The following is a 25,930-nucleotide window of genomic DNA, read 5'->3' as shown; positions in this document are numbered from 1 at the left end:
TGACAGAAAGCAGGTAGTGCTGACCAGCAGCAGTGCCAGGAGCACATTGCACCCTAGGACAATTTGAAGGAGCAAAGGACAGTCCCGACTGAAACTCCCCAGGAGCTGAGAGCCTGCATAAAGCCTGTAAGAGAGAGGCCTCTAAAAGCTTTAGAGCTCCATCCTGCATGTGAACAAAGAATTCCGTAGGTGGAGCCACACTGAGAGAGGAAACACTATTCCTGAGAAGGGAAATTCCTACCAGGTTCTAACAGGGATTCTCACTTGTGCAGTGACATATTCAAACACTATTAGCTGGAAGCCACACATCGACTCCATGCCTTTTCAAAAATTGTTCAGACAGCCCTACCCGGTTTAGCTCGGGGGATAGAGTGTCGGCCTGGGGACTCAAGGGTCCCATGTTCGATTCTGGTCAAGGGCATGTACCTTGGTTGCAGGCACATACCCAGTAGGGAGTGTGCAGGAGGCAGCTGATCGATGTTTCTCTCTCGTGGATATTTCTAACTCTCTCTCTCTCTCCCTTTCTCTCTGTAAAAAATCAATAAAATATATTTTTAAAAAATAAAAATAAAAATTGTTCAGAGACTGTGAAAAATTTCTCAGTGACTCAAGTAATCACTGCTAATATTAAATTGCTGTAAATCCAGCCAAGTGCGCATGTGGATAGACAGACAGGAAGGCAGGCAGATAGATAAACAGATACATAATTACCCTGGGCAGCCTTTCTGTGGCTAAATGTACAATGTCTATTACGATATTTGAAATACGTAATGTTTGTACAGCTATTATTACCTGGCTGGAAAGCATCAATTTACTTTCATAATACTTACCAAAAAAAAAAAATCTTGCATTTAAAATAACTATATGAGGGGAGAAACCAAGATGGCAGCATAGGTAAACACCTGAAATTGCTGCCTCACACAAACACTTCAAAACTACAACTAAAAGACAAAACAGACATCATCCAGAACCACAGGAAGGCTGGCTGAGTGGAAATTCCACAACTAGAAGGGAAGAGAAAAGCACACTGAGACTCACAGGAGCTGCGGAAGTAAAGTGCAGAGGTACGGGGGTGCACGCGGAAAGGGCTGGCAACTGAGTACACAGCTGGCTTTTTCAATCCACAGGGAGACACAAGCTCCTGACTGCTCTGAACTCCATTTCTGGGCGAGACTCTGGGGACCCAGACTCATATGGGGAGAAACTGGATTGTCTGGCATCGGGCAGAACTCGAGGGTGGCTTTCTCTCAGAGGTGCTTGCAGCGATTACCGAGGGACACTGAGACCCGTGGGCCTCTTAGGGCAGGGCTGATGGGAAGCCATTGCTGTTTACTCCACCCTGAGACCCCACCCCACCCAAGCTTTGTGCAGATGCTTTTGCATATGAATGGCCTGGTCCTTTGAAATCTAAACTTACCTAACAAACTGCAGCTGAGTCAGAGAGATCCAGAACATCCAAAAGAAGGCCCAAGGCCCCATAGCAGCCTGCATTGCTTCACAGCTGGGCCACATCTGGGCACCTCCAAAACCCAAAAAAAGAAGAGGAATCTGCAGATCTCTCTGTAGCTCCTGCTGGGTGCCCTCAGGCAGTGGCTGGCTTTGCACCTCCTTGGAGATCCAAGAGCCAGTGTACCCAGTGGTCAGAGTGGGACCATCCAGATTACAATTCCTCAGATCCATAAGGGACATACTCAGGGGGCAGACTCAGTGAGCACCAAAGCCCCACTGAAGCAAGTCTTGCCTCATAAGGGTGTCTCCAGCACAGAAGTTCTCCCAGCGTAGACACAGCTGATCCTCACAGCCAATTGGCCTAGAGGTCAATTCCTCCCAGTGATACCAACAACAATCAAGGCTTAACTACAACAAGACTGTGCACACAGCCCACAAAGGGTGCACCAAGAGTGTCCACCTCAGGTAACTGGGGAGGCTGAGCCACTGGGCCCTATAGGACACCTAGCACACAAAGCCATTCTATCAACACAGGGAAGCAGCCAAAATGCAGAGACAAAGAAACCGGTCACAAATGAAAGAAGTGGAGGATATAGAGTTTAAAACCACGGTTATAACGTTTTTCAAGAATTTTCTAGAAACCACCGATAAATTTAGAGAGACCCTCGAGGATATGAAAAAGAACCAACTAGAAATTAAGCATACACTGACTGAAATAAAGAATAATATACAGAGATCCAACAGCAGACTAGAGGATCGCAAGAATCAAGTCAAAGATTTGAAATACAAAGAAGCAAAAAACACCCAACCAGAAAAGCAAAAATGAAAAAGAATCCAAAAATATGAAGATAGTGTAAGGAGCCTCTGGGACAACTTCAAGCGTACCAACATCTGAATTATGGGGGTGCCAGATGAGAGAGAGCAAGATGTTGAAAACCTATTTGAAGAAATAATGACAGAAAACTTCCCCCACCTGGTGAAAGAAATAGACTTACAAGTCCAGGAAGCGCAGAGAACCCCAAACAAAAGGAATCCAAAGAGGACCACACCAAGACACATCATAATTAAAATGCTAAGAGCAAAAGACAAAGAGAGAATATTAAAAGCAGCAAGAGAAAAACAGTTAGTTACCTACAAGGGAGCACCCATACGATTGTCAGTTGATTTCTCAACAGAAACTATGCAAGCCAGACGGGAGTGGCAAGAAATATTTCAAAGTAATGAATAGCAAGAACCTACAACCAAGATTACTCTACCCAGCAAAGCTATCATTCAGAATTTAAGGTCAGATAAAGAGCTTCACAGATAAGAACAAGCTAAATGAGTTCATCACCGCCAAACCAGTATTATATGAAATGCTGAAAGGTATTCTTTAAGAAGAGGAAAAAGAAGAAAAAGGTAAAGATAAAAATGATGAACAACAAATACATATCTATCAACAAGTGAATCTAAAAATCAAGTGAATAAAAATCTGATGAACAGAATAAACTGGTGAATATAATAGAATCAGGGTCATAGAAAGGAAGTGGACTGACAATCCTCAGGGGGAAAGGGGTGTGGGGTGTGGGAAGAGACTAAACAAGAATCATACACCTATGGATGAGGACAGTGGGGGGTCGGTAAGGGCATGGGGTAGGGTGGGAACCGGGTGGAGGGGAGCTATGGGGGGGTGGGGGAAAGAGGAACAACTGTAATAATCTGAACAATAAAGATTTATTTAAAAATAAAATAACTATATGTGGTTGAAAAATGGACATAACTCTTTTTTGATAAATATAATTGTATATATTTAATATGTGAAATGTGATTTTATCTCTTTATTATTTTTAAAATGTTTTTTATTTATTTTTAGAGAGAGAAGAAAGGGATAGAGAGATAGAATCATCAATGACAGAGAAACATAGATCAGCTGCCTATAGGGGAATCGAGCCCACAACCCAGACATGAGCCATCATCCAGAATCAATATGATTACCTCCTGGTTCATAGGTCATTGCTCAAACACTTAGCCACACCGGCAAATGTGATGATTTTATATACATACTAGAGGTCCAGTGCACGGATTGGTGTACCGTTGGGTTCCATCAGCTTGGCCTGTGCCCTCTCATAATCCGGGACCCCTTCGGGGATGTTGGAGAGCTGGTTTCATCCTGATCCCTGTAGGCCAGGCAGAGGGACCCCATCAGTGCACGATCAATCAGGGCCAGGGAAAGACCATGGGAGGGCTCCAGGGCATGTTTGGCCTGTCTCGCCCAGTCCTGATCAGCCTGACCCCAGCAGCAAGCTAACCTACTGGTCGTAGACTCTGCCCCCTGCTGGTCAGTACGTTTCATAGCGACTCGTCGAACGAATAGTCGGACACTTAGCATTTTTGGCTTTTATGATATAGGATACATTGTGGAACAATTACCAAGACAATATAATTACCACATCCATTGCCTCACATATTTCAGTTAATGGTGTGTGTGTGTGTGTGTGTGTGTGTGTTACCAGTGGAAATGGGGTATCCCTTTCCCCCCTGAGTGCTGGGGTGCAGTCCTTATGATATCTTGAGAAAAAGAATTTTCTGGGACTCGTACCAAAGGATAATTTTTATTTGCTTGGAATTACATCCCTGAGTTTCCAAAGTCCCATTTCCCTTAGACCAGTCTGGCAAGAAGTGCAGCTGGGGCTTCAGTAGAGCTAGAAGCAAAGCCATTGTCCAGAGTTTCCATTTCATACTGCAGCCATATCCAGTTCAGCATCAGGCTAGTTGCAGTCCATTAGCCCACTGTGTGTGGGTTCACATGGCCCAGGGCCCAGGTGAATGTAGGGGAGCCAAGAGAGTGCACCCCCTACAGCAAGAGTCCCCAAAGAGCCAAAAGTAAATGCACAAGATAGCAAACTCCTTTGTTCAAGGGCATTAAATATTTCAAATCTTCCTGTGCTTGCAGTGACCATGCCTACTCTGGCCAATGACCTGTTCCCAAGTGTGACTGACAGTAAGCACCTTTACTAGGCCCCCCAACTTTACAGGGCAAGCGTCTATCTCCCCCCATCGAGGTCCTTCCCCAGCGATCTGCGGGGAATGGACCAGTGGCTCCCTGGGATATGTAAAGCTGCAGCTTCCTGGCAAAGCCTCCAAGTGACATGCCTGTAATATTTAGTCTTCCCTTTGCTCCTTTCTTGTTATTAATAATTAGGTTAATTACAACAGTATTGTGTGTGTGTGTGTGTGTGTGTGTGTGTGTGTGTGTGTGTGTGTGTGGTGAGAATGCTTAAGATCTACTCCCAGCAACTTCCAAGAACATAACTCTTTATAGCAAGAATGTAAGGTGGAAAATTCTTTAGGAACTTCCAACTTGGACTTGTCTTTTTTTTCCTAGTACTTCTTAGTACAGCTCTAGGGTTATAAGATAAAGGAAAAAATTCTTAGTACCCAGCAGTGACAGCTACCTCTTGAGAAGCATTTCCAGATAATGAGGCATTGCCAGTATCTTCTATCCTGATCTCCTCCTGTCACTATTGTTACCTGGAAGGCCCATGTAAAAGTCAAGTGGGATGCCTTTGATAAGCAAACTAGAAGACTAAGCCATCCGAGCCATACCATGACTGCACATCAGAAAACCACATAAATAAGTTAAACAAAATTGATTTTCTCTCTCATGTAAATACTAGTATAGTCCAGGGCTGGAGTGGTGGTTTTCTGATGTTAGGGCTCAGGCTCCTTCTCTCCCATCTGACTGCTCTTCCATCTTCAACCTGCAGATTCTACCTGGTGGTCCAAGGGGGCTGTAGCCATCATGTCTGCACTCAGACTATCAGGGAAACCACAAACCAAGGGAGTGATCAAAGCACACTCTACCCCTTTAAGACATTTCCCGGAAGCAGCACATCCAGTGTCCACTGATGTCCCATTGGCTAGAATTTCATCTTATGGCCAATGCAATTACAACAGAGGCCGGAAATGTAGTTTTTCTACCAAGCACCCATGTACTCAGCTGAAATTTGGAAGTTCTACTATTACAAAACAAGAGAATACTAAATATTGGGGAATAACCAGCAGTCCCCTCCTAAAGATTCTCTTTCCCTTATTCTTAAGAAACAATTCTATAGTATTTACTAAGAACCAAGCACAGCTCTCAGTTTTTCCAAGTCTATGAAATCATCTAATAGCGCATAAGTAAGGTTCTAATATCTGCATTTTACAGATGAGGAAATTGAAGCACAGATAAATGAAGTAACTTGTACAAAGTCACACAGCTAGAAAAATGCAGAACTGGGATTTGAACCAGGCAGTTTGGCTTACCCCTACTATACTGTTTTCTTTCTGCTATACTTCAAAATATCTTTAGTCTTTTATATGAGGCTATCGAAAAGGCTTTATCTATGTAAGGGAGATACCGTCTTCTTATTCAGAACGCAAATCAACAGAAAATATAAGGAAAATACACCTATTAGCTATTAATTCTAGGGAGTCACTTATATTTCTCATTAAACACCAACATGAGTATGAAGAATAACACAAGGCTTGGCTCATGAAAAAAAAAAAGTATTCAAATGCCCAGCATTTGGTCATTACATCATTTAATGAATATGTGTGTAAACCAAGCATGTCAAACCTGCGGCCCACAACGAATACTCATTAATGATTACTCCTTTATTTCAGCCCTTTTTATTCAGCATGTCCCTATCGAAATAAACCTACATTTCTATGAAAATTGAAGCTTTTGGGGTTTTTTTGCGGCCCACATAAACTTAACCTTGTTTATTTGGCCCATGTTAGCCTTTGAGTTTGACATGCTTGGTATAAACCAATAACAATGAGATGACAAATCAAACACATTTACATTCTCTCTCTACGTAAGCCCCACTAAAATAACAGTAAGGAGATTCTTTTAAACCCTGTGAGAACGCAAACAAAAAAAGGAATGACAGTTATAAAGCAAATGGGCAGTTATAAAGCAAATGGGCAGGTGGTATCTGACAGCTTATTAAAATAAGGTGAATCCTGGGACATTCATAAAGAAAGCCAAAAGGGCAACTCGATTTACCCCCAAAAGAACTCTCCAAAGGCTCAGGACTAAATACAGGAGAATTATTTAAAGGCCTTTCCATGCAATAAACAGATCCCAGATAACCACTCCTGGTCTGCCATAGCCCCGCCAATTGGTCCCCCTTCACATTAGCAGGAGATTAGAAGTTTATACTCCAGTGAGGGTAAACAGACAGTATCTGAATTAGGAGGACTCCATGATAAAGACTAACTGAAACTTGAGGCAAATATAATCAGCCAGGAGGGTGTACAGGAGGAGTTAGGGCTTATGGAAGTTCTCACAGCTACCTTAATCTGGAAAAGCCTGCACGGGAGGAGCCTACAAGAACTCTGTTTATAGTAAACCTTTATGGTTCTAACCTCTCCTTCCTTAACTCCCTTTCCCCTTTTATAAATGCCGCTGCATCCTGGCATGCAGGCCAGAGTGTGCACATGGTTTGCCATGTCTCCATGCATCAGGTTGCAACCCTCTCTTTTTCCTGAATAAATTCTTCTTGGTGACAAAACATCTAACCCATATTATTTTTCAGTTGACACCAGATATAGCTGATAGTGGAGAGCAAGTGCTGAAACAGAGGAAATAAGTGAATGTCAATATAATAATGAATATTGAGATCTTTAGCCTTTTTTCCCTCCACTGCCTCCACCCTAGAGCCCCCACCCCCCACTTCAACTCTCACTCTAACAACCTCCAAACAGATCTTCCTGCTTCTACTCTTGCCTACCCTCAGTCTCACCTCCAAGGCAGCTAGACTTTCTTTTTTAAATTTAATTAAGATCACATGATTCCTCTGCTTAAGATTTCCCAATGGCTGCTTCAGAGTAAAATCTAAACTCCTTTCTATGGTCCTAAGACTCTGCATGACTTGGCCCCTGCCTTCCTCTTCACCCTAATCTGGAGAACTTTCCCTCGCATCACTATGCTTTAGACATACTCATCTCTCATTCCTTGAACATGCCAAGTTTGTTCCCTTTTAAGGGCCTTTTCAACTATTATTTTCCTTTCCAGAAACATTTTTTTTTGCAAGGTTGCTTCTTCATCCTACAATTCTGGGTTTAAATATCAGCTCCCCAAAAGCAAAGCCTGTCCTGACCATCCTACACAAACTATCTGCTGTCTTCACCCTTCACTGCTTCATTCAGAGCCCTTATCAACCTCTGAAGTCATCCTATATAATAAAAGCCTAATATGCTAAGTGCCTGGTCATCCAGTAGGCCATTCAACTAATCAAAGCTTAATATGCTAATGAAATGCTAAAGCCACTCAACCGCTCGCTATGACGTGCACTGACCACCAGGAGGCAGACGCTCCGACCAGTAGGTTAGCTTGCTTCTGGGGTCTGGCTGATCGGGACTGAGCAAGATGGGCCAGACAAGCCCTGGAGCCCTTCCGCAGTCCCTCCAGGGCTAGCCAACCTCTGCATCCCTCCCCGGCCCTGATCATGCACCAGTGGTGTCCCTTAGCCTGGCCTACGCCCTCTCACAATTCAGATTGAAGGACCCCCCTGCCGCCCAAGTGCATGAATTTCGTGCACTGGGCCTCTAGTTATATATATTTTGTTTTCTATTGTTTCTCCCTCAATAAGGTTTAAGACAACACACTTTCTCAGCCTCATTTTCCCCAGTGGCCTCAGCACCTATGTACTCAAGTAACATTCATTCACTGTAAGAAAAAGAAAAGCAGCAGCTGGTATGGGGACTGAACTGTCACCCCTATGGTTTCAGTATTGTTAGGAACTAGCCATGGCATGTCCCTGTAAAACAACATGACAGAACGCCAGCATCAAAGTCACTCTGTCATCCTGATGCAGTGAGACAGCAGACAAGACCCCTTGATAATCTTGTCTAAACACAGATAAAAGCAGTCACTCTGCAACTACACAGATACCAAACTTCCCCCTCTCCCAGCTAGTAAAACTGTTGCTGCTTTATCGATTACAGTTTTAGCTTTGCAGTTTCCCTCCCTTCTGCATAAGCTGTATTATACCAATGTTAGAATTACCCCACATCTTGGCAGCACCCAAAACAGAATGAATCTCCATTTCCTCAAATCCTCCCCCAAAATCACCTAATACAAGCCCAAACCCTACAATAAGTCATTCTTAATTCTGTTATTAAAATGACCTACCTTTGCCCACCTTGTGTGTTCTCCCTCATTGCAACGACTAATAAACCCAACTTCCTGATTACAGATGTGTTCCTGGTGGCCTCTTTTTAAAATATATTTTTATGGATTTCAGAGAGGAATGGAAAGGGAGAGAGTGAACGAAACATCAGTGATGAGAGTCATTGATCAGCTGCCTCCTGCCCGCCCCACACTGGGGATCGAGCCCGCAGCTGAGGCATGTGCTGGGACCTGGAACAGAACCAGCAACCGTTTGGTGTACAGGACGAGTCACACTGGCCCGGCCACCTTCAGCATTATTCTAACTACAACCCTCCGCTCGCCTAAACCCTGTGGCCTCATAGTTTGCCCTTTCTTCCAAACTATTCCGTGTTCTATACCCGCCCCAACCCAATCTGTCACACACATCCAATTGGAGGACTGGGTGGAAATTTCATACCCAATCCCCGGCCATCTCGAAGTCCCGCCCCATCCCACCCCTTTACCTTGACTCGCCTCAATCCCGCAGAACTAAGCAGGCCCCGCACCTCCACCTGCCCAGTCCAGTCCCTGATCCGGGCAGTCTTCAGAGCCAATCGCGCCCTGAGTCCCGACACGACATCCACATGCGCCTTAGTCTAGCCCCCGTGCTCCCTCCAGCTCTGCACTTTTCCCCGCCTCCCTGCCCATTCCCGTCCAGTCTCGTCCAGTCCGGGATCCCGGCCGCCCTTCAGCCAATCCGCATTCTGACTCCATTCCCTGGGTAGGTCCCCGCCCAGGTTTCGCCCCCACCTCCGAATCCCATCCACCAGGCCCTCTGAGCCCAGGCGGGACTCGAGCCCAGGTGGCAGGGTCGTACGGCGAAGGAGGTAAGTGGGTCGCGAGGGGAGCCCCTTAGTACGGAGTGAAGATTGCGGTCGGGGCAGGCGGAGTTGTGGGAAGCGGGGCCGAGCCGGAGGGCGCTGCGCTCCTGGCAGGACTGGGAGGGAGTAAGAGCCGGTCTGGATTTCCTTGAAGACTCGGACTCGCTCTCCTGAGCAGGCAGACCTCGGGGAGGCTGCAGACGGTCCACGCTGGATTTAGCAGTTTCCTTTGGAGAGGGAATGACACCGAGGTGACTGGCCTTCTAGGGTGGGACTCTTGATCCCCGATCATCGATTGCCCTTTGTGTTCTTGGTGTTGCAGTTTGGGTATTTTGAAAACAGCGTGGCAAGAGTAACACCGACTCGTTTATCCATAACCGGATTTTTATTTTATTTTTTAAGAAAACAAAGGCAGCTAATCTGCCATATAAGTGAACCTAAAGTTTGTAGTTAACAGTCCAATCTGTTGCTTTTGCAATCCGAGCAGCTCAAGAAGGGGGAGCCCCACACCCAGTACAGAAATCATTGCTCCACCTCCCGACACCTGGGCTTTCCCCAGGCAAGAATTGGGGCTGCTTGCTCAGGTCCACCCCAGGCACCACTGGTGCAGGTCAATCATTAGAAAGTTTTATCTCACCTTGTGCTAAAACTTAATTCCTGCTACTTCACACGAGTCAGCTATACTTCTTCCCCCTGGAGAAATTTATAATTACATGAACCCCATTTTCACAGAACAGCTTTTCAGCAATTTCACGGTCACATCTCCTTAAGTATTGTGCCACCTAAATATAGCTAATTTTTTTCCCACTCATACTCTAATGCCATGACTTTGAGGCTTGTTGTTCCCACTGTACTAAACCAGTCAGTACCTCGTTCACCTCCTAGATGCCCTCTGCTGTGTCAGTGCACCTTATAAACGCTCTGGACGTGGACTGACAGGTAGAGCATGAAGTGCAGATGATCTTTCCTTTGGTCAGACTCTTACTAGTAGCACTAGCCCTTTTTTGCAGTCTCTCACATTAAACCTTCCTTACACTTTCAATTAACCTGAATGTTCTGGAGTTTGTCAAATGAACTAAATCTCTTCCTACCTCTCTCCCCCATAAATAGAGTGGTTGTAAGTGATCATTTGGATCTAAGTTCAGAGCTTCAGTCTTCACAATTCATTTTGACTACCTTGCTTACATTTTAGCTCTGGATTGTACCCCCAACAATTCACCAGCCTTCTCAGCTTCAGGTCACCCTCAAATCTGCCATGCATACTTTCTGTATCCTCATTGTAAACAATCTACTCCAGTGATAATAAATAGTTTAATTTTCTATTGGTCATGCATATGAATATGCCATAATCAGGTTTCCTAGATCACCCTGATTCACAGTTCCCTGTTTTTTGTTGTTGTTGTTTTTTCCCCCACAGAACATTGTTCTAAAGGAGAAAGTAGAAAAATAGAGTGAAAATATTGTTTAGAATTAAAAGCCATATGGTTTTTTATTTTTCTCTCACTTTTCAATGATATCCAATTTTATTTGTTTGTTTACCTTATTGCTGAATATACATTTGGAATGTTAATTACATTAGAAAAATGCTGCTTAAAATGTGTTTATTTAAAATGCAGGGAAAAATAGCTGTAGAGGTTCTGAATCAGTACCTGTCCGTCTGCTTAGGTTTCTCTGGAAGCATTTTTTCATCTATTGCCCATTGCCCTCACAATTCCTTTCACAGAGCCTAGTGAGAAGGAAAGAGAGCCCAGGTCTGAATATTGAGGAATTCTGTCATTTAATGACAGGTTAGGGAGAGGTAGGAGGAAAATGAGGGGTTGTCATATATCAAAAGCTAAGGGACATGGTGTTTCCGGGAGGAGACCCGGCTTGACCAGCAGTATCTAAAGCTACAGAGAGCTCAAGGAAAGTGAGACTCACAGATTGTCCACTGGGTTTCACAATATGGAGGTCAAAATTGACCTGAGCAAGAGCTGTCCCTATGGTGTAAAGGGTACAAAAGGCACACCTATCCTCCTACTGAGGAGTATAGACTGAGGAAAGGGGACGGCCGATAAAATACCTTTTTTTTTAAGTTTTGCTTTTGAGGTCACCCTTCTTGCCTCTGCTGTTTTTCATTTGCCTTTAACTCCAAATAATCATTATGCTTAGTGGTATATTTTGGGATGGTATATTCTGCCATTCTTCATCTATAAAATATAGTAGAAATGCTGGAGAAAGTTGATGTTCAATTTGAGATTAATAACCATAAGCTTGTGGTGAAACCAATCCTATCCTGTGTGACTTTCTCCAGCAGTCCACAGCTTCATGGGCCATAGGAAAAACAGACACTGCAGTTGAGTTCATCCAGAGCTAGTATTTTACAGACAGGGGGTAAGACATTGTCAAGAACATCACTGAAATGGTGGAACTGGCATCTAAATTGGGGGGAAAAGGAAGGCAAGGGCTGATTGGGCAAAGGAAAGGCAGCCTCCTAGAGATCTTGATAATATTGAAGAAGAAGAATAGTTGGGATAATTAAGAAAATTAAAAGGACAGGTGGTTTATAGTCAAAGAGCAGAATTCTTCAATTATTTTGGGACTAGAGGCCCGATGCACGAAATTCGTGCAAGAGTAGGCCTTCCTTCCCCCAGCTGCCGGCACTGCTTCCTTCTGGCACCCGGGACCCGGGCTTCCCTCCGGCTGCTGGCACCTGGGACCAGGGCTTCCCTCACAGCCCCGGCTTCGTCTGGAAGGTCATCCAGGAGGATGGCGGTCTAATTAGCATATTATGCTTTTGTTATTATAGATTAGACCAGGTTGAGGTAATGGCAAAGTGCAGGGTATGACTGTAGGAGAGACTGACTAAGGTGGAATGAAGGAGAAGAGCAATGAACATGGGAATATCAGTTGTTGGAATGGTCATCTTTGAAGACATTGAAATCACCTGGGTGATCTCAGGTCTTAGAGTTGAGAAGAAAACTGTATGCTCAGTGACAAAATCCTTAATGAATGACTGGGAGTTAACAGCAAGTCAGGAGATAACATCAGTAAGGCACATGAGGGGAATAACTGTCTAGCAGTGATAAAATGGGCCAAAAAAAAGAGGTAGGTGGAGCGCATAAGAACAAAAGCCAACACTGAGGAATATAGAAGTGGTACCATTGGGGGAAACAAGATTTGAGTTAAAGCAAGGAGGTGCAGGGAACACTCTGAGAACACAAAGATGTAATGGAATTGAATGATTATGATGCAGCTATTCCAGAAGATACAGTGGAAGGTTTGGCAAGTGGATGAGAAATGAAGAGCTGGGTCATTAGCCAGGGTAGTTCATTTCATTGTGGAGGTAATGTGCTGTCAAAGACAGACCGAGGAGAAGGTGTGGGATTTAGGCCTTGGGATTTCCAGATGAAACGGGTGGATTTAGTGTCAACTCCCTTAGGAGAATATGTGCTGAGGCCTGGTGACCAGAGGGCATGGCTCACCCAACCTGGGGTGAAGTCTCCTAAGAGATACAGTCTAAGCTCATGCATGGCCAGCCAGTGACTTCAGTGCCTTGTGAGATTATCTTCAAACCCAGGATTCATTTACTCATCTGTTTTGAAATAACAAGGCTCAACAAGAGTCAGTGACTTGTCTGAAGATAGAAAGCTTTTTTTATAAAAATATCAAGAGTAAGGATTAGAATCCAGGTATCCCAATTCCTAGTCCTGTTTTCCCCCATTTTATCTCAAGAAGGTAGAAGAGGTTTCTTTCATTTGTCTACTTGCAAGAAAGCATTTTGCTTAACACCAAAGAAATTAGGCTGAATTTAAATAGATGTTTATTTGCTGGAAAAAAATTGTTCTAAATCAAATAACTCCATGATAATGAATGAAGACTGCTCAGTATAGTTCCTATTATTTGGTAATTTTCCTTAAAACTATCTCTACTGCCTAACTCAGTTAATGTTTTACTCCTGAACCAAACAATTAGTGACACAAGAATAGGCATGTCTTGCCGAAACCGGTTTGGCTCAGTGGATGGAGTGTCGGCCTGCGGACTGAAGGGTCCCGGGTTCGATTCCGGTCAAGGGCATGTACCTTGGTTGCGGGCACATCCCCAGTGGGAGGTGTGCAGGAGGCAGCTGATCGATGTTTCTCTCTCATCGATGTTTCTAGCTCTCTATCCCTCTCCCTTCCTCTCTGTAAAATATCAATAAAATATATTTTTAAAAAAAAAGAAAAGAATAGGCATGTCTTGATTTAAGAAAACCTGGCCTTGAACTTGAAAGACATAAAACATAAGGAATAATTTGTTGCTTTATGAAAGGAACCAATATTTTATAACAGACTTATAAATAATCCATTTAAGTCATTAATTTATTATGTGATTTATGTATTCATTCAGTCATTTAATACTTTTATTTATCAAATGCCAGAGAATACAGTGGCAAGTTAAATATACCTGCTCATGGAGTTTATGTTTCAAATTTGTGAATAAGTGAGTGAGTGGCCAGCCACACAAATAAACAAACAAACAAAAAAAATGCTTTGCTGAGAATTAAAATAGGCTCATGTGATATAGAGTGGCTAAGAGCCTGTCATTTAAGCTGAGATTTTAATCACATGCTCAGGATTTTATACTTCACTTTTTAAGAAACATCCAATGACATATCATTTTTTATATAGAAAGCTTTCTGTAGTCTTAACATTTGGTAACAAAGAGATTCATAGCTAGCTTCAGTGGATCCTTTGAGTTCTTAGAATCCATCTCTTTTTAAAAGTTTGATCAGAGATAGAGGAAATGCCATCCCCTAATACAAAATTTGCAGGACAAAAATCTCATGAGAAGTGTCTGTTTGCCTGAGTGTGGCAGTATAACAACAGAACTTCATATTGCTTTGATCTCCCTACCCATGATGGATAATGATTTCCTTACAAGCAGAGAAATAACTCAGAATGCATGCCAGTTATGTAACTGGAACCTATTGAAATGACTTGCTAGTTATAGAATTGTTGAGGGAAGTACCATCTGAGAAAATAACTTACAATTCATTCATATATTTATATTTACCAGGAACTGATATAATTCTATTCAAGCAACTTTCTACATAACTTTATAAAGTTTTTAAAAACTGTACTGTTACAGATTGTGCTTTTGCTAGTGACTGTTATCTAGACAATTATGAATAGTTTTTAGACTGAGAAATTCTGTATTTTAACTACTAATAATGGAACTTTTACTTAATGCTCTTCACTAAGTTAGAGCCTTATTTTTTGAATTCACAATATCCTTACAGATGTCTAGATTAAAATAACATATGCATAAATTTATAAAAGAGGGTTTTATTAGAAATGATTGTAGTGATAAGAGATTTATCATAGAGAAAAAAAACTATCAAAACATTTTATATATATTTGATATGAGCTACGGTCTATCAGCTAGCTATAACTATCTAATAGCAATGTAAGTATCATATATTCACGCTCTTTAAAACTTTTTCTTTCATCCTGTAGCATGTTTTTGGCTCAGAGGAGACTCTGCTCCCTTGGCAGTAGAGCTAAATTCCTGAAGACGATTTACTCTTCAAAAATCTCCAGACTCTCCACTTCTGCTGTAGGTATTGCTTACAGATAAATTATTGTACATATTCCATGATGTAAAAAAAGTACAACTTTTCAGGAATTTTTTTTTTTTTTTTTTGGAAACTGACATTCGCTGAGCTACTGCTTGCCTGTCTATGTATCAGGCATAGTATTGAGCCTTGTGGATTCATGATCTCATTTTATCTTTACAGAACTCTTCAAGTTAGGAATTGTTACATTCCTGTCTTACAAATGAAAAAGTGGAGGCGTAGAGAGGTTTAGTAACTTGACAAAGGTCACATAGCTTGTAAGTGTCATAACCAAGATACCATACTCACCCTTGTCTTGCTCTCGAACCCTAAACGGGGGCTCTGTATACTCAAGAAAGGATGTTATAGTGACTATAAGTACAGGCCTTGTGACTTCAAGATTACAGGAAGCATGGCAGATTGAGGACCAGGTTATATGACATCATGGAAAAGCAAACAGAACTTTTTGTTACTACCATGACTATCATAACTGAGGGTAGATAACTGAGCCAGTTTCTTCAACAAGTCAGTGGCATGAGAAAAAGGGGTGTTTTGGAAGGATTGCTGTGAGATTAAAAGAGGCTTAAGAACCACAACCACCAAAACAATGTGTTGACCTTGTTTAGGGACTCGATTCATTCAATCAAAATGTAAAAAGATATTTTTAAAGATAATCGGAGAAATACGAATATGTATTGGTTATTAGATGATACAGAGGAAGTATTGTTAATGGGGTGTGATAATGACATTGAAGTTATATAAGAAACTGTCGATATTTTTTAGAGATACATGCCAAGTATAGATGGGTGAAATGAATTAAGGTCTAGGATTTGCTTTAAAATCACTCAGCAATAAAAATTAAAAAGGGAAAAGATGAAGCCAATTAGGCAAAATCTTGACAATTATTCTGGGTAACATGTATATGTGTGTTTTAAATTATGTTGAATCATATAAAATTGTCATTTTGTACGTCAAAAAATGGGTAAATATCAGCAGTTCCATATTGCTCAAGATAATAACAATCTCAACTTTTATGTAAGATTGAAATTTCATTAAAACCATCATCAACTTCTCCCTTTATGTGTAAATACTATGATTGTCTTGGGTTTTATCTCTCTTCTTTGTTATCACCATGGCTACTTAGTTCAAGCCCTCCATGCAGAGGTTGAAGTCAAGGAAGTGGTACCATCACTCAGGGTGATCAGATTAAGGCAGTTATTATTAATTATAATTAATTGGCTGGGTGTGCAGTTTTCTGCAGAGCTCAGTTAGAATTGGCATACCCAGGACCCATCCTGAGTGAATCTCACTCTATAAGTCTGGAGTGTATTTTGAAAAAATTTTCCAGGTGATTCAAATGTACATTACAGGTCACAACCAATGACAATGCTTTATTCTTATTTGCAGATTATCTGGGATAGAATTCAGCCCTTTCCATCTTTAACAATAACATCAGAAAGGTCTCTACATTTCATCAGCGCCTTTGCAGTTAAAATAGTCACACAGATAGCCCTGGCCTGTGTAGCTCAGTTGGTTGGAGCATAGTCCCATACACCAAAGTCTTTCAGGTTCAATTATGGGTCAGGACACATACCCAGGTTTTGGTTTTGATCTCCTGTCAGGGCGCAAACAGGAGGCAGAACGATGTCTCTCTCTCTCTCTCTCTCTCTCTCTCTCTCTCTCTCTCTCTCTCTCTCTTTCTCTCTCTCTCTCTCTCTCTCTCTCTCTCTCTCTCTCTCTCTCTCTCTCTCTCATCTCCCCCTCTCGCCCCTACTTCCTCTCTCTCTAAAATCAATTTTTAAAAAATAGTCACAGTGTTCTTCCTGCTATTAGGCAAATGAAAAAACAGACTGATCAGTGTTATAGAGTAGTAGTGATAAGTTTAAGTCAAGAACAACTTACCAGAACCAGCCTGACTACTTACTTACTTTAAATCTGTTTTTACTAGAAAATCCTCCTCATCCACACCATTAATATCATTGAAAACTTACTATAGCCCTGGCCGGGTAGCTCAAGCTCAGTTGGTTAGAACCTCATCCACATGTACCATGGTTGTGGGTTGATATCTGGTCAGGGCACATACAAGAATCAACCAATGAATGCATAAATAAGTGCAACAACAAATTGATCTCTCTCTCTCTCTCTCTCTCTCTCTCTCTCTCTCTCTCTTTCTCATCAATTTTAAATAAATAATATTTTAGGTGTTAAGGGAAAAAATTATTGCTGTATAGTAAGAAAGAACCAAGATGAGCCCAGGATGAAAATCACTATCTGCCCCCTGTTTGGGAGATCACATTTATATTATCCTCTGGTGCCAGAAAGCCAAAGAACTAACTAAAGATGAGAGAGAGATGGATGAGTGGGTGGATGGATGAATGGGTGGATGGATGAGTGGATGGATGGATGGATGGATGGATGGATGGATGGATGGATGGGAGGGAAGAAAGAATGAAGGAGGAAGTATTTGTTCTTGAGAGGTCTCATGGAGCACCAATTCCTAGGACCTAATAGTATCACCCTTTATTAGACCAGTCTTCATTTAAGGTTTAGAGCTCGGCTGGGCTGTGAGGGGCTCTACATATGCTTCCTCCACATCTAGCTTTATGTCTCTTCTGGGTATAAGTGCCCAGTAGAAACCTGTCTCTCTGTCTCAAGTCCAGATTTCTACGAATTGCCCTGATTGGTTTAATGGCCCAGGGGTGGGCAAACTTTTTGACTCGAGGGCCACAATGGGTTCTTAAACTGGACCGGAGGGCCGGAACAAAAGCATGGATGGAGTGTTTGTGTAAACTAATATAAATTCAAAGTAAAGGAGCGGAGGGGAGAGCAAGAGAACCCTCCGCTCTTACGGCTCCGCGGGCCAGATAGAACAGCTGAACGGGCCACATCCGGCCCGCGGGCCGTAGTTTGCTCACGGCTGGAACCTGACTCTGTCACATGAAGATGGAAAAGCAAATGTTTGGTAAAACAATATTTGCTGGGTTGTATTTAACAGTGGGATACAGACAGGACTTTAATCAATGCCTACTAGGTTCCTCCCCATCTACCACACTTACTTTATATTAAACTATAGTTATTTATGATATTTCCCTTCCTGGAGCAGGTCCTCTGTCTAAATTCTTTTAGGCAGTTTCGGGGACAGTCAAAGGTTTTTCCTAAGTCTTCCTTTTCTTAAAAAGAACCTGAATCTAATATCCCAAAGGCATATTTGGGGGTGGCTAACTCTGCCTCCTCTCAACTCAGTTTCCTAGTATTCCAACTGTGTATTCACCTACTCTATCAGCTGGCAGGTTTAAGGGAAACCTTGTTCTCAATCAGCTTGTTTCTCTAAAGTTTCTGATGATGGTGATTTTCAGAAAAGCAAAATCATGACTCATACAAACATAAAAATGAGCATGTATTAAATATTATTATTTTATATGTGAAATGCGAGAGAAAAAAGCAGAAGTTATAATCAGTTCCAAGGGCAAGTCAAAAGCAAAAATTTTTATGTAATAAAGAAATTGAATTGCAAATGAAGGCAAAACCGGTTTTCCACATGTTGGAGGGAAGTCAGTCAAAACTCTTGAACCTGATTTGCATGCCTACCAATTACTCTCAATTTGCAAAGGTGCAAAATATCTCAAAGCCCAATTCTTGTCCACTAGATCTGCCAGGCTGTACTACATCCACTGCATAGTTTTCCATTAAAGTACAATTTTTTTCTACAACATATTATCTCTTAGAGGGGATCCAAATTCCTCTTTCACTCATTAGTTTAGTCAACAGATATCAAAGAGCCATAACATCAAGCACAAGTAATTGTAAAATAAAGCAATTAAGTATGTGTTGCTTAAATGTCCCAGTTAAATGTGTGTGCCTTCGAGTTCATTATAATTGGATTTTCCCCTTGCTTGTCTTAAGTCTACTGCCCTACTTTGCATTTCCACGTCAGAGTTTTCAGTTCTTCCACCATTACACAAACATTCTGTTATTTTCCTATGCCATCTAGTGGCAGAAGAATGCAATTGTCTGTTTTTTAATGAGCAGTCCTACTTTGGAAAACATCCAAAATCTGAGATAAGTCGATTAGTCTGCTGGCTTGAGGAGCATTTTGTCCAAAAGGAGAAAGAAGACATGATTCAGAAATTCCTGGCCACTCTTTTTAAAGTTTTTAACTTTTACTAGACTATTTTTAGAGCATTATACGTTCAGAGCAAAATTGAACAAACACTATAGAGTGCTGGTATATGTCCCTGAATCCTGACATATATAGCCTCCCCCATTCTCAATATCTGCCACCACAGTGGTACATATTAATGAACCAACATTGACATATTATTGTCACCCTATGTCCATAGTTTTCACTTTTGGTATAGAACATTCTAAGGGTTTTGACAAATGTACAATTACATGAATCCACTACCCTGGTAGCTTTTTATTTTATTGCTAGAGGCCCGGTGCATGAATTTGTGTACCAGTGGGGTCCCTCGTCCTGGCCTGCGGGATCGGGCTGAAACCAGCTCTCCGACATCACCCAAGGGGTCCCGGATTGCAAAAGGGCACAGGCCAGGTCAAGGGACCCCACCGGTGCACAATCAGGGCTGGGGAAGGACATGGGAAGTTGGCCAGCCAGGGAGGACCACGGGAGGGCTTCAGGGCATGTCCAGCATGTCTCACTCAGTCACGATCGGCCAGACCCCAGCAGCAAGCTAACCTACTGGTTGGAGCATCTGCCCCCTAGTGGTCAGTGCACATCATAGCGACTGGTCGACTGGTCGACTGTCTATCCCTTGGAGGTCAGTGCACATCATATGAGCGGTTGAGCAGCCTTAGCATATCATTAGCATATTATGCTTTGATTGATTGAATGGACGACCAAACACTTAGCGTTTTAGGCTTTTATTATATAAGACTAGAGGCCCGGTGCATGAAATTCATGCATGTGGGGAGAGGTGTCCCTCAGCCCAGCCTGCACCCTCTCGAATCTGGGACTCCTTGAGGGATGTTCAACCGCCCGTTTAGGCCCGATCCCGGTGGAATTGGGCCTAAACGGGCAGTCGGACATCCCTCTCACAATCCAGGACTGCTGGCTCCCAACTGCTTGCCTGCCTCTGCCTGATTGCCCCTAACCGCTTCTGCCTGCCAGCCTGATCACCCCCTAACCCAGCCGTGGGCAAACTACAGCCCGCGGGCCGGATCCGGCTGTTCTATCCGGTTCTCTTGCTCTCCCCTCTGCTCCTTTACTTTGAATTTATATTAGTTCACACAAACACTCCATCCATGCTTTTGTTCCTGCCCTCCAGTCCAGTTTAAGAACCCATTGTGGCCTTCGAGTCAAAAAGTTTGTCCACCCCTGCCCTAACCACTCCCCTGCCAGCCTGGTCACCGCCTAACTGCTCCCCGGCTGGCCCGATTGCCCCTAACTGCCCTCCCTTGCTAGCCCAGTCACCCCTAACTTCCCTCCCTGCTGGCCTGATTGCCTACAACTGCCCTCCCCTGCAGACCTGATCTCCCGCAACTGCCCTCCTCTGCTGGCTTGGTCACCCCTAACTGCCCTCCCTGCTGGCCTGATCGCCCACAACTGCCCTCCCCTGCAGGCCTTATCCCCCCCAATTGCCCTACCCTGCAGACCTGGTCTTCCCCAACTGCCCTCCCCTGCAGGCCTGGGTTCCCCCCAACTGCCCTCCCCTGCTGACCTGGTCTCCCCCAACTGCCCTCCTCTGCCAGCCCGGTCAGCCCTAACTGCCCTCCCTGCTTACCTGATCGCCCACAACTGCCCTCCCCTGCAGGCCTGGGTCCCCCCAAACTGCCCTCCCCTGCTGACCTGGTCTCCCCCAACTGCCCTCCTCTGCCAGCCTGTTCACCTCCAACTGCCCTCCACTGCTGGCCTAGTCACCCCTAACTGCCCACAACTGCCCTCCCCTGCAGACCATCTTGTGGTGGCCATCTTGTGTCCACATGGGGGCAGCCATCTTTGACCACATGGGGGCGGCCATTTTGTGTCTTGGAGTGACAGTCAATTTGCATATTACACTTTTATTAGATAGGATTCTACTGAATTAATTGGGGTGACACTAGTTAATAAAATTATATGGGTTTCAGGTGTATAATTCTATAATACATCATCTGTATATTATATTGTGTCTTTACCACCCCAAGTCAAGTCTCCTTCCATCATCATTTATCCCCCCTTTACCTTCTCCTACCTCCCTCCCCATCCCCACTCCCCCTAGTAATACTGTTTTCTACAGAATTTTGGGTTTTTTTTTGCTTAATGCCTTTACCTTTTTTACTCAGCCCTCCAACCATCACCCCTCTGCTAGCAGTCAATCTGTTCTCTGTATCTATGAGTCTGTTTGTTAGTTTTTGTTCTTCAGGTTTCATGTATAAGTGAAATCATATGGTATTTGTCCTTCTCTGACTTGCTTATTTGACTTAGCACAACAGGTTCATCCATGTTGTCACAAAGGGCAAGATTCCTTTTTTGCGACCTAGGAGTATTTTATTGTGTAAATGTACCACAGCTTTTTTATTCACTCAACTACTACTGATGGGTACTTAGGCTGCTTCCATATTTTGGCTGTTGTAAATATGGTAAAGTAGCAATGAACATAGGAGTGGATATATACATTTCTTCAAATTAGTATTTTGGGTTTCTTCAGATATATTTCCAGAAGTGGAATCGCTGGGTCATAAGGCAATTCCATTTTTAATTTTTTCAGATAACTCCATACTGCTTTCCATACTGGCTGCACCAATCTGCATTTCCACCAACAGTGCACGGGGTTCTCGTATCTCCACCTCTTCGCCAATACTTGTTGTTTGTTGATTTATTGATGATAGCCATTCTGACAGGTATAAGGTGATAAGTTCTTTATAAATTTTGGATATTAATCATTTATTAAATATATCATTGACAAATATGTCCTCCCATTCAGTGGGGTTGTCTTTTCATTTTGTTGATGGTTTCCTTTCCTGTGCAAAATCTTTTTAGTGTGATGTAGTCCCATTTGTTTATTTTTTCTTTTGTTTCCCTTGCCTGAGAAGATATATCAGAAAAAAATATTGCTACAAGAAATGTCTGAAGCAATAGGTTTTATAGCTTCTATTTGCTTCTAGTATTTTTATAGTTTCGAGTCTTATGATGTTATCTCTTCCAATCCATGAACACAGTATTAGTATATGCTTCCACTTATTTGTATATGTTTCAATTTCTTTCTTCATTGTCTTATAATTTTCTGAGTACAGATCTTTTACATCCTTGGTTAAATTTATTCCTATATATTTTTTGTGTTTTTGTTGTTGTTAATCCTCACCTGAGGATATATTTTCCATTGATGTTTAGAGAGAGTGGAAATGGGGGAGAGGAGAGAGAGAAATATTGATTGGTTGCCTCCCGCACACACCCTAACCGGGGCCAGGGAATGAACCTGCAACTGAGATACGTGCCCTGGACAAGAAATTGAACCCAAGACCCTTCAGTGTATGGGCTGATGCTCTAGCCACTTAGCACACTGGCCAGGGAAGTATTTCATATTTTTACTAGAGGCCTGGTGCACAAATTCATGCATGGGTGGGGTCCCTCGGCCTGGCCAGCGATCAGGGCCAATCAGGGCTGTGGGAGGTTGGCTGGCCAGCCTGATTGGGGCCATCGGGGCCAGCCAGCTAGGGAGAGGGGCTGTGGGAGGTTGGCTGTGGGAGCACACTGACCATCAGGGGCAGCTCCTGCATTGAGCGTCTGCCCCCAGCCGTCAATGCACATCATAGCGACCAGTTGTTCGGCCATTTGGTCATTTGGTCACTTAGGCTTTTATATATATATATATATATATATATATATATATATATATATATATATATGGATTGGTGCAATTGTAAATGGAATTTTTTTTCTTTGTTTTCCTTCCTGATAGTTCTTTATTGGTGTATAGAAATGCAACTGGCCCTGGCTGATATGGCTCAGTTAGTTGAGCTTAGTTCCATCCACCAAGAGGTTACCGGTTTTATTCCTGGTCTGGGCGCATACCCAGGTTGCAGGCTTCATCCCCAGTAGGGGGTGTGCAGGAGGCAACTGATTGATGTTTCTCTCTCTCATTGATATTTCTCTCTCTCTCTCTCTCTCTCTCTCTCTCAAATAAATAAAAAAAAAATTTAAAAAAAGAAATGTAACTGATTTGTGGATATTTATTTTGTATCCTGCTACTGTATTCAATTCATTTATCAGTTCTAGTAGCTTTTTTGGTGGTTTATGATTCTCTATTTACAGTATCATGTCATCTGCAAATAATGACAGTCTTACTTCTTCCTTTCCAAATTGAATGGCTTTGATTTCTTCTTCTTGTCTGATTACTGTGGAAAGGACTTCCAGTACTGTCCTATATAATGAAAGCCTACTATGCAAATTGGCCCTGTGACCAGGAGTTCGACCACTCGCTATGATGTGCGCTGACAACCAGGGGGCGGCGTGGAACATGGCGGGCATCGGTGACACACTGCGACCTCTCGCTGGTTACCTAGGGGCGGGGGTGACAGGGACAGAGGTGAGGTGAGAATGCAGGGTGTCCACTGAGCTCACTCTCACTCTCCCTGCTACCCTCCCTTGGGGTGCCAGGGCTCATGTGCTGGGGAAGCCCCTGCGCTCAGGTGAGCCCGCCACGTACCTGCACGGCCTCTTCCAGGTGAGCCGGACTGCAGCCACTGGGTCCGCAGGGGCCGGTTGGGCTCCCCGTGGGTTCGCGCCGGAGCCGGTCTGCGAGGCTGGCCGGGAGAGAGCACGCTCCCACCTGGCTTCCATGCAGCGCTGTTGGGCAGCCCAGAGGCCCACACTGTGCCCCGGACCGTGGCATCAGCTACGCTCATCACATCTCTGCGTGGGGACTTGGGAGCCTTGACTCAGGCAGAGTGGGGGCAGGGGGCCCGGGGGCTGAGGGGCTGCCCAGGTCAGCTGGGACCTGCCCTTCATGCCAGACGCTCGCACTTTGATTGCCGACCAGGCCTAGGGATCACACCTGTGCATGAATTTCATGCATCGGGCCTCTAGTGTTGAATAAGAGTGGTAAAAGTGGACATTCCTTTCTTATTCCCAATCTTAAGGGAAATGCTTTTAGTTTTTGTTCATTGAATATGATGTTGGCTGTGGGTTTGTCATATATGGCCTTTATTATGATGAGGCATGATCCCTCCATTCCCACTTTGCTGAGAGTTTTTATCATAAACTAGAGGCCCGGTGCACGAAAATTTATGCACTGGAGGGGGGGGGGGTCCCTCAGTCCGGGCTGCCCACTCTCACAGTCCGGGAGCCCTCAGGCAGGAGACAACCTGGCAACCAGGGGAAGGTGACGCCCCATCACACCTCTGCTGCTGCCACTGCCAGTAGAGCAAGCTTTGGCTGGCCCTGGTTACCTGAGCCTCGGACAGCCCTGGGTGGCTGGGCAGCCACCATCGGAAGCTTGCCTGTGCCTTGGGCTGGCCCTGGGCGGCTGAGGAGCTGAGGGGACTGGGGGACTCCGGAGGCAGGCGGACCTGGCCTTGCTGCACGCCTGCAGCCCCAGCAGGGCTGAGGGGACTGGGCGCCGCCATCTTGTGCCTGTGGGCACCGCCATCTTTGAGGGTGTGGCAGTCAATTAGCATATTCCCTCCTTATTGGCTGTGGGCGTCGCTGTCTTTGAGGGCATGGCAGTCATTTAGCATGTTCCCTCCTTATTGGCTGTGGGTGCTACCATCTTTGGGGGCGGAGCAGTCAATTCGCATATTCCCTCCTTTTTGGCTGTGGGCACCACCATCTTTGCAATGGCATGAAGGGTCAATTAGCATATTCCCTCTTTATTAGATAGGATGGGTGCTGGATCTTATCAAATGCTTTCTTAGCATTGATTGATAGATATGATCATGTGATTTTTATCATTCATTTTATTTATGTGGCGTATGACATTTTTTGATTTATGGATATTGTACCAACCTTGCATCCCAGAAATAAATACCACTATATCATGGTGTGTGATCTTTTCAATATATTGCTGGATCTAGTTTGCTAATATTTTGTTGAGAATTTTAGCATCTATGTTCATCAGGAATGTTGGCCTATAATTGTATTTCCTTGTAGTGTCTTTATCTGGTTTTGGAATTAGGATAATGCTGGCCTCATAAAAGGAGCTTGGGAGACTTCCCTCCTCTTGAATTTTTTGGAATAGTTTGATAAGAATAGATACTAGTTCTCCTCTGAATGTTTGGTAAAAATCTCCTGTGAAGCATTTGGTCCAGGACTTTTGTTTGTTAGGAGGTTTTTTGTTTTCAGCATCCATTTTATTAGTTATAATCAGTCTATTCAGATTTTCTGACTCTTTCTGATTTAGTTTTTCAAGATTGTATGTTTCTAGGAATTTATCCATTTCACCCAGGTTTCCAGTTTGTTGGCATATAGTTGTTTATAGTGTTTTCTTACAATCATTTGTATTTTTGTGGTGTCAGTTGTTATTTCTCCTCTTTCATTTCTAATTTTATTTGTTTGGGTCCTCTCTTATTTTCTCTTGATGAGTCTGGTTAAAGGTTTGTCAGTCTTGTTTATCTTTTCAAAGAACCAGTCTTGGTTTCATTGATCTTTTGTATTGTTTGTTTTTTTACTCCATTTTATTTATTTCTGCTGTGATCTTTATTATTACCTTTCTTCTCTCACTTTGGACTTTGTTGTTCTGTTTATAGTTCCCTTACATGTAAAGTTAAATTGTTTATTTCAGATTTTGCTTGCTTCTTGAAGTAGGCCTGTAATGCTATGAGTTTTTCTCTTAGAACTACTTTCTCTGTGTCCCATAGATTTTTGGGTTGTGTTCTCATTTTCATTTGTTTTAGGATATCTTTTGATTTCTTTCTTGATATCATTGTTAACCCATTTATTGTTTAGTAACGTTATTTAGCCTCCATGTGTTT

At 43.3% G+C, this 25,930-nt stretch overlaps 2 protein-coding genes across 2 annotated transcripts in view; one reads left to right on the top strand and one right to left on the bottom strand.

Annotated features, from left to right (window-relative positions):
* Window positions 1-9,281, bottom strand: part of LOC308242857 (guanylate-binding protein 6-like) — a 187,536-nt gene extending 178,255 nt beyond the window's left edge. The window contains exons 1-2 of the mRNA XM_080657554.1: window positions 9,094-9,281; window positions 3,493-3,605 (exon numbers count right to left, since the gene is read on the bottom strand). The gene's annotated coding sequence lies outside the window, so the exon portion shown is untranslated. The remainder of the gene's footprint in view (window positions 1-3,492; window positions 3,606-9,093) is intronic.
* The window catches only part of KYAT3 (kynurenine aminotransferase 3), a 59,968-nt gene continuing 43,128 nt past the window's right edge, over window positions 9,091-25,930 (top strand). Inside the window, exons 1-2 of the mRNA XM_080657565.1 lie at window positions 9,091-9,456; window positions 14,928-15,027. Of these exons, the coding sequence (XP_080513691.1) occupies window positions 14,929-15,027 (99 nt within the window). The 5' untranslated portion in view covers window positions 9,091-9,456; window position 14,928. The remainder of the gene's footprint in view (window positions 9,457-14,927; window positions 15,028-25,930) is intronic.

Source organism: Plecotus auritus (genome assembly GCF_963455305.1).
Source record: "Plecotus auritus genome assembly, chromosome: 2".
Classification (NCBI taxonomy): Eukaryota; Metazoa; Chordata; class Mammalia; order Chiroptera; family Vespertilionidae; genus Plecotus; species Plecotus auritus.
This window is presented reverse-complemented; position numbering and strand designations above follow the sequence as displayed.